This window comes from Wasmannia auropunctata, unplaced genomic scaffold (assembly GCF_000956235.1).
Source record: "Wasmannia auropunctata unplaced genomic scaffold, wasmannia.A_1.0 LD336074.1, whole genome shotgun sequence".
Classification (NCBI taxonomy): Eukaryota; Metazoa; Arthropoda; class Insecta; order Hymenoptera; family Formicidae; genus Wasmannia; species Wasmannia auropunctata.
In genome coordinates, this window is record NW_012026816.1 from 2,999,608 (window position 1) to 3,009,770 (window position 10,163).

Below are 10,163 nucleotides of genomic sequence, written 5' to 3' on the forward strand. Positions count from 1 at the left end.
TGTATTACTTTTATTGTTTTCCTAAAAAAAATTCCCAAAGTTACCTATGATTTTTAGGCGCTCAAGGTGGTGTAACCCCTTAAGTAAAAGTCGTCATCTATTTATGATACACTTTATATGATAGTTGATATACATCGCGTTTCAGAATCAATACTCATATCTTTAATTCTTTCAATGCATATCCTCCTTATAAATATTGATTATTACGATAAATATTATCATAGCCTTAGAAGTTGAATTGGTAAAATACCTTTTTTGGATTAGAAAATTTCAGATTCGAATCCTGACTGAAGTAATATTTTTCACAATAAATCCTTTACAGTGTTTAGGACGCTTGTAACATCGTCATTGAATTGATGATCAATTTAATTTACAATACTATATTTCAGGTTTATTTCTTTAATTATAATGACATTCTAAAAGGCCAACAGTAATCGACGCACAATTTACTGAAATTTAAAAAATACTATTGATCACCAATATCTAACCTCAGCTAAACTTGGCCCTTTTCCCGTATTTATTTGTATACATATAACCGCCTTATTTGAAATTAGTGTTTTTTTTATTCTGCTCTTATTTTATTATTATCATAATAAATTAACAATCTATGTATAAATAAAATAAAAATAAAGATAAAGGAAAAATTACAACATATTACACAGAATTATATATCAATTTCGAAAGCAGAATTGAGACAATGCTTGAAAATATCTTCACTACTGGGCAATGCCATGTCTGAGCGCGTGAATTTCGAATAGTTTAATTAGTTAACTTTAAACTCATCGTATTTAAAAACTATTACAGCCTCCACATTTTAGCATTAGGATTTTTATCTCGAAATAATGTCGAGAAACTGCCATTAACGGATGCCACGACAAAACTGGGACACTATATTAGCTAATACATTTGCAATCAATCAAACTATTAATTTAATCAAGATTCGAAGGATATATCAATGATATAATTGCTAATATATGATGTGTGTCTTTATATATTAATGTATATCATTATATATCACCGTTTCATAAAATTAATTTAAACTGAATAATTGTAACACTAGGTATTTGATCTCATTGTTCTTCTGATAGGACCTATCCGATATGAAGAACAGTGAAGGATAGGTTCTCAATTCAAAAATTCAAAAAATTATAAAATTTTGGACATAAAAGGTCTTTTTGTTGCATAAAGAGGTACGTTCAACTCCCAAAAGTTAGCCCATTTTTCGTTTTTGTTTTATTTGCCAACAAAAAAAATAGAACAAAAGAGAAAATTTCTTTTGATAAAATCCATCAAATAGAAAACTTATTAATTGTTTAAAGAATTATAAAAATGCACAAATAAAAGCAGGAAGAATATATTTTCCTTATATTCTTTTATTTATTCATAGTATAAGAAATTTCTTTATTTCGAATATTTCTTTGAAGTTTCATAATCACCAGAAATAATTCAGATAAATTAAATAAGTATTTTTAAAAATGTTTTTTGTATATTCATACCGCTCCAATGTAATATATTGTTATTATTATTATACATGTATTAATGTATTATACATGTTTATATTTTGTATATATTTATGTTTTGTATATATTTACACGTATTTTTTAAATTTTATTCATATAAGTAAATAAGATTAAGTAAAAACATGTATATTAATATATTATGAAATATATTATAAAAGCCATATTAAAAATATAAAAATGTTGAGAATATATTTTTCCTGTTTTCTGTTTATACATTTTTATAATTCTTTAAACAATTAATAAGTGTTATAATTGATAAATCTTATTAAAAGAATTAAGATTTTTCTATAAAATTTTGTTCTATTTCTTTTTGTTGAAGAATAATAAAAAACAAAAACGAACTTTTAGAGATCGATTTTTTAATCCTTTAGAATGAATTCAAGCTCTAAAAAAATTTGTTAGATATCAAAACATACTCTATGTATTGTCAAAGTTACACAATATTTTTAGATTTCTGAATTGCAAACCATTCCTTGTGCAATTAAAGAATTCTTGTTTCGTTAGTTATTGTTTGTTGGATTTTCATAATCCATCACTTTATCAAATTTATATTGCATGAGATTATATTATAATTTTTTCAAACAGCTGAAAATTACTACAAAAAATGTACGAATTTTCATGAACTAACGATATTTTCTTATCTACATAAGTTGAATATGTATTTAATTTTTTTATCTTCTTGTATTACGTATTATTTTATTAGCTTGTCCTATATTCTAGTATTTATTTTTATATAAAAAATTTATTATCTGTAAGAAATTTAATAGTTTTTCAGAAACAAACTTTGGCACATATTTCTGAATTTACTTTTTAAAAGTAAAAAAAATTTTATAAATTTTATAAATATTTTTTATCTATATTTGAATATATTAGGAGTGTGATTTAGTTTTAAAGATTTTTTTCTCAAAAAAAAATTTATTATACAGTTATCTTAATCAAAATATTTCTCTTCGTTTTCTATAACTTTTTATATCAAAAGATGGGTCCCGCAACAATAAAAAGATTTTCTTTGATCCAATTTTCTCAAATTTTCGCACTTGTTCGAAATTATGAAAATGTGTATCCTCTAGAGCATGTTGCATCGATCGGAACAAGTAGTAATAATCAGATGGAGCAATGTCTAGAGAATACGCGGGGTAAGACTTTCCCTTTTCAATTCTAATAGCGTTTACTTCACTGATAATGCAACACGAGGTCGAAAATGCACTTTAGGAAGCTCCATTTTTAAGATGGTATAAACAAGATATTTACTGCGTCTAGTATTAGTAAATGATTAAACATCATGGAGTAATATTAAAACATTAAGAAACAATAACTGTGATTGAAATGTCTCCGACAACACTGACATTAGTGCCACATCTTGCAAAATCTTCAAAACTAAATCACACTCCTAATATATATTAGATATTTCAATATTTATATAAATATTATATTTTTGAACTCAGATTTGGATTGTAATTGATAGTTGCTACAGTAATATATTCTAATGAGTACCTAAAGATGCGTAAAAATCGCTAAATGTAGACAGATGGTCCCGAAATTCGGATGCTGTACTGAGTGCCAGATAGATTTGGCTTCTTCTTCCATCCGCTCCAATCTGAAATAAAAAACCAATTACATAAATTATATTTTTCAATCCATTTTACAGGATATATTAAAAAGTAAGATTTACAAAATTAAGATTTTACATAAATTATCAAATTGTTTGATTATATAATTTTAATAAAATGAGTATATATTTGTAAAAGACTATTTGTAAAATCTAAAAATATTATTGTAAATCTCCATAAATACAATAAATTTTGTTAAATCTCTAGTTTTCGTCGTCACAGATTTTAAATGACTGAATTAAAAATTTGGACTCAAAAAATTGAAACTAAGAAAAAGTGACGACAAAAAGATCTGTTTTCTCACCCATTTTTTGGACTTCAAAAAAATATTTTTACAATGCACTATCTTTATACATATATGGTAAAAATGTATTTTTAATATTTTATTATTAATGCTTGTGCCATGAGATCTTTAAATAGTACATGTTGAGAATTAAATTAAAAGATAAAATGATATACCTCCGCGACTTTGATAAATCTCCCACGTCTGTTTTGTTTTACGTCAAGGTAGAATCTTTTACTTTGAATTTGCAACATTTTCGTCGCCAGTTCCTGCTCGCTCTGCTGGCCTTGCTGACCTACAACATAAACAAACATATTAATTTATTAAGCAGATTATTCTAACGTCAGATGGTTCTAATTTAGCAGATTAAACTCATAAAATCAGATTGATAAATATACTATTTATTTTACAAAATAATTATTTTTAAATATTTTTTGTTTTATCACTATTTAATGACAAATAATATTTCATCATTTAATAAATAATACATAAAATCGATTTTATATTTTGATTCAATAAAAACTTTTTTCAGAAATATAAAATAAAATTCGCCATCGTAGATAAATTAAATAAGATAAAAAATTAATCAAATAAAATATAATAATGTTATATGTTAATAATCTTATATGTTTTATTATATTTTATTTGATATTTTATTTTATATTTTATTACTTTAATATTCTGTTATAAGAATAAAACCGTACACTTTTTGAAATATTAAAGTTATATCATTATTACATATTAATAATAATAATAATATACATCTTTATATTAATCTTTGTATATTAAACTCTCTAATTTGTATTAATCTAATATATAAAACTCGACAAATGTAATATATACAATTAATTCACATGAATTCTAATAAATTTTTATTTGTTCGTAATTTCTTATTTTGTATAAAAAAATTAATTACACATATGCATGAATGCATATACGCATACATATAGAGTGATTAATTTGCTCATAAAATATTTTTGCTATTTTGCATAATGAAAACAAAATTTATTTTAATTCTAATAAAAGTTATTAACAATTAAGAACGGAAAACGCCAACATGATCAAAGCGGATCTTAGTGCTTCTGTAATATTCTAAAATGTGAATCTTATAACTTTTTTGGTTCAAATAAACCACACGCCGCATATCGCCGGACTTTCAACGCAGCTCCAAACCGAATAGTACGTAATATCAAAATTAAATTGCCAATCGGTAATCTAATAAATCAATGTTCGTATAATATCTATTAAATCCTGTGAAAAATAACTTACATATTGCGAAAAATATTAAAAAAGTTAAAAATATTAAATTATTAATTAATAAAAAATTAAATAAGATTTTGATAAATTTAGAAGATAAATAAATAGAAAATAGATTTTAGAAAAATGTAATATAAAAGTAATGTTTTTATTGTACGTAGAAGCATAAAAGAGATTTCAAGAGCAACTTGATTTTTCTAATTATTTTTCTTACATAATAATATAATTTTTCTAATCATTCTGCTTAAAAATAAAGATTTATCTAAAAATTAAAAATATTTTATATTTTATTTTATATGTTTAAGCATAAAAAGTATTTCGTAAGGTATTAATTTCAAGCGAAACGGTAGCGTCGCGTCGCCAAGCAGTTAAAAAAAGTCGAGTGATCCTGTGAGTATGGCATTATCGGAAAAGCTGAACTTACGAAAACATCCTACGCTTAATTGCCATGAATTTTGACAGAAATGATGTCAAATGAAAGCCCTTAAATAGATTTTCATAGCAAAGTTTAATCCCAAAAATGTTTAAATAAAGTTATATATTGTTATACACACATCCCCCAGCTTATGAAGCAAGACAAGGTACTTTTGCTGCATATACTTTTGTATGATTTAAACGATTTATTAAAAAAATATTTTTATCTTTATGTCTAATCAAATATATAACTTTATTTAAACATTTTTGGGATTAAACTTTGCTATGAAAATCTATTTAAGGGCTTTTATTTGACATCATTTCTCAAGGCGCTGTCAAAATTCATGGCAATTAAGCGTAGGATGTTTTTGTAAGTTCAGCTTTCCAGATAATGCCAGTGCTGTACTCACAGGATTACTCGACTTTTTTTATCTGCTTGGCCACTTGTGCAATCTCATATTTATTTTTGAACAATCTTAATAACTTTTTTTAGAAAGTGTAATATAGAAAATATATTCGATTTCATATTTCATTCGTTAAAAAAATATTTTTGGAAAGGTGTAACGTACAATACTTTTTTATATACTTGGCTTAAATATTTTTTTCTTCTTTTTTTAAGAGTTTTTGGATAGGTTTTGGATATTAAGAGGATGCTGAAAAGTCGGAAAAATTTGCACGAGGTTGATAAAACAGATTCTTCAATGTCAATAATATGTCTAAATGAACTTCTTACAATATCTGCTGTCTTATTCAAACACGTGCATTGTCCTTATTCAACTTATTGAAACGCCATCTCTTGCAAAATCCGACACTTACTGCTAGACGCAATTTTTGCTGTATTTATCATTCTGTATTTTAGCTAAACGTACAAATTACCATAAATTACAGTTTAGTGGATATCTTTTTTTCTACGCTTTCAATCGTAGTTCAAAAGGCTTTGTATTATTCGTTCATGTAATCTGTAGTGTGTGTAAGCATTTTGTACATATGAGCTACAGAACTTTTACACTGAAATGTTTAAGTCAGGTGATAGCTGTTTTTTAATTTTTTTCTAATTTTACTACAAATTCGTCCGTCTCACACCACAATTTTATGTGTATTTCAATCCTGTGAAAGGATTTTCAATTCCGTTCAGTCAATTCGAAGAAATTTACTAAAATGTAATGTGTCGGTAGTTCCGACCTTTCATCATCCTCTTAAATTATCTTTTAAGCTTATTGTTTAAAATTAACCAATGTAAGAAAATACACACACACACACACATACGCGCGCATACGCACATACAGAGTATCTCATAAAGACCAACGTTTTTAAGGATAGCTTTTTTAGATCATTTTAAATCATAATACTAAAATGTCAAAACTATAATAGTTTTTAAATTATAAGCTTTTAAAATTATTAGATCAGATCGTCTAAAGTTAGCACGTTTATATGTGATACAACGCAATGTGCTAAAGATGAAAGCTAACTATCATCTCACTTATTCGATATAAAAATTATGTATACAAAGATAAAAAATTGCCTTTAATGATATTTTTAATTCCAAAACTATTATAACCTTAACATTTTACTTCGAGATTTTCATCTTAAAATACTCTCAAGAATTTATCCTTAAATTTGTTACGGTCTTTACGGGACACCCTGTATACATATATATATATAATATATAAGATACGTAAATGAACAAACTATTTTATATAGATTGAGCCAGGATGGATGGTACAAGACAGAAAATTATTCAACATGGAAAAATAAGTTAAAAATTTATTTACTGATCTTATCGATTTGACCTTGAGTGGCAATTGCCAAAGTAAAAGTCACATTAATTTTTTTAAAAGGAACCGCCCTATTTTTTATTCCAGAATATAATAGCTAGTGTCAAGAGCTTTCCAAAGCACTATAATAAAGTATTTTTTGATTAAGTAAATCTCGAGTTATAAAGCTTGAAAATACCGTCGGCATTAGCATTATCCAAGATGTCCGAACAATAGCTAAAACCATTTGAATATTGTTCGAGATCATAAGCTTGACAACATATGTAAGTCAAAGTCATGAACATTGGAGATTGTTTCTCTTTTTTTCAAAAAATAAAAATAATTTTCAAAAATAAAAATAAAAGCAACAACCTTTATAATAGCCTTGATCTTGATATATTGTTGTCATGATCCTGAGCAACATTCAAAAAGTTTTAGCCATTGTTCGGACATCTTGGATGATGCTAATGCCGGCGGTACTGTAACTTTCAAGCTTCATAATTCGAGATTTACTTAATTAAAAAATACTTTATTATAGTGCTTTAGAAAGCACTTGGTACCAGCTATTAGATTCTGAAGTATAAAATAGTGTTCCATTTAAAAAAATTAATATGAACTTTACCTGACCTTGGCGACACCACCCAACATCAAGTCGATAAAGATCAGTATAAATATGTAGAGCTTTTTAAACTCTACAACTTTTGTCCAAAACCCTTTTCTGTAAAACTTATATTTTTTAAGATATTCTGGGGTCCCGATCTTTTTGGAACATCCTGGGTTATATATATATTTTTTTTTTTTAATTGTTTTTAACGTTCAATTATAAATAACAATTTCATGAAGATAAAATGCCACGCGCACAAAATAGAATCAAACTGGATTAGAGAACACAAAATCTGATATAGTAGTGAGGTCGGTAAAGAGATAACCTGATTTTTATTGGATCTATGGTTGAATTTTCTCTTCGAATTTTCTCGAACTATTTTCTCTTCTTCCCCCCCCCCTCCCTCTCGCTCCTTCCTTATGTTCTCTTCTTGTTTCTTTCGCATTTTTTTCTTCTTCCCTCCTCTCTTTAGCAAAACGAACTTAAAATCAATTCAAGAAAAAACTGAAGAGATATGACCTTCATAAAAATCATCGTAATTAAGCTCATGCAAATGGCTTATTTTGCTTATCGAGAACAAGTAATTCCGTATAATATATGCTAGAACAATCTTGCTATTCCTCTTCGATCAATAACAGTTGCACCAGAGGTCAATGAACCCCTCATGGTGTTCCCCACTATCACGATTGGATATGCTTGTACCTTTTTTAACGTTACCTACATTTCTTTTTTTCTTATCCTGAACCACTGCTCTCCATTATCTCTCTTTTCTGAATAGACATTATTCATCTTCAAGCAGAGTGACAACTAGCAAGTATAACAATAATATGTAATAATAGGAAAAAATCTGAAAAAATTTTAGATTTTTTTTAAATTTAATTACAAGTGTTATTTCCAAATAGTTTAATTATTTCTGGCAAGTATCTAATTGTCAAATAAATTTTCATGCAAAACTTTTAATTACGCTTAATCTTTTTCGGGACAAAATTTCTCGAAAATTGCACAAAGCATCAGTTCAAATAATTATGGCGTGAACAACATACACGCGTGCACATATGCGCACACGCCGCGCGCTCGCGCACAAAAAGAAATATAATATATATGATTAGCAATTTACTATCTTTGTATAATACGGTGCCTTCATTGTTTACATATATTAGTTATTGCAATAAATATCATCATATGCCTCGGTAATCAAATGGTAGGACACTCGACAAATAGGAAGATCTTACGTTCGAATCCTGGCTGAGGTGATATTTTTCGCAATAAATTCTTTACAGATTTTGGGGGGGAAGAAGATTCTTATGGATGCTTATTAGCATCGAAGATTAAATTGCTTGTCAATTTAATTTGTTACAGTGGATGTCGGCTTCATGTAAGAATTGTATTTTAAGACCAACAAAAATTGCGGCGCGCAGTTTGTGTCGGGCTAGAGAACGTAAACAATAAAATTATTACACCAACATTCGTGTTAGCTTACATTGGCTATTACTTCAATATCTTTGATTTATTCTTAGAAGCCTGATTCCTTTCAAATTTATTTGAATTTTTTAGTTTAGGGAGGCACTCAAAGTATATTATTAAATACTTTTATTTGTGTTACGTAAATTATTTTTATTAAATAACCTAAAAAATTTTTATTGGTAATCTAGTTAACGTAAATATATTTTTCTGAAGCAAAAAATACTATTTTTGTTGCAATGTTGAGTAATTCAGTGAAAAAAATCACACAACACTTAACAAAAAAGCAAATTAAAGATAAAAATTCATTCTTTCGAAAGCTGAAAACTGCATGCGATTTTTAGTTCACACCATGAAACTTTAAAATAAAATTAATTAATTTAAGAACTATTGCTAGCTTTAAGTAATTACATTGTTGAAATAACACTCATATTTTGTGTATCTATACTTTAAGTACAATAATAATTAACATTTGATTATTTTTGATATTTGTTTTTACTGCATAAGTTGCAAACTACGAATTTACTAACCATAATATTAATGTGATGATATACCACCTTGATCAAAAAGTTCTCGGAATTCATTCAGAAAATTCAAAATACAAGTTTATTCATCAAAAGTGATATTGTCTCCTTCAAAGTACTCCCCATCGACTGCAACGCACTTATGCCAGCGCTTGATCCAGCTCTCGAAACATTTCTGGAACTGTCGGTATAGTCATCAGAGCCGTCTTCGATTTTTCCATTACCTCCTTTCGGCTGTTAAAACGCGTTCCCCGTAGTGGTTTTTTGACTCGATCAAACAGAAAAAAATCGCAGAGAGCCATATTAAGTGAATTTTTCTGTTCAATCGAATCAAAAAACCACTATGGGGAACGCGTTTTAACAGCCAAAAGGAGATAATGGAAAAATCGAAGATGGCTCTGATGGCTATACCGACAATAGAGTTCCAGAAATGTTTCGAGAGCTGGATCAAGCGCTGGCATAAGTGCAGTCGATGGGGAGTACTTTGAAGGGGACAATATCACTTTTAATGAATAAACTTGTATTTTGAATTTTCTGAATGAATTCCGGGAACTTTTTGATCAAGGTGGTATAAATAATGTAATAAAATATTTAAAAATATATGAATTTCTTTTAATTTCTAGTGCTTGAAAATTATTATTTTATATTTAAAACATGTCTCAATTTATAAATAAAAAATTATCAGGAAAGACCATGGAATATTAAATAATTAAGATCATAAACGCAAGAGCACACG

The 10,163-nt window shown here is 27.2% G+C and overlaps 1 protein-coding gene across 4 annotated transcripts in view; it reads right to left on the reverse strand.

The window, feature by feature from the left end:
* LOC105449685 (transcriptional activator protein Pur-beta) overlaps positions 1-10,163 on the reverse strand; it is a 55,324-nt gene that overhangs the window by 12,643 nt on the left and 32,518 nt on the right. For all 4 annotated transcript variants that reach the window (XM_011689028.1, XM_011689027.1, XM_011689029.1 and 1 more), the window contains 2 exons: positions 3,590-3,708; positions 3,015-3,117 (listed from right to left, as the gene is read on the reverse strand). In XM_011689028.1, coding sequence (XP_011687330.1) covers positions 3,015-3,117; positions 3,590-3,708 — 222 coding nt within the window. The remainder of the gene's footprint in view (positions 1-3,014; positions 3,118-3,589; positions 3,709-10,163) is intronic.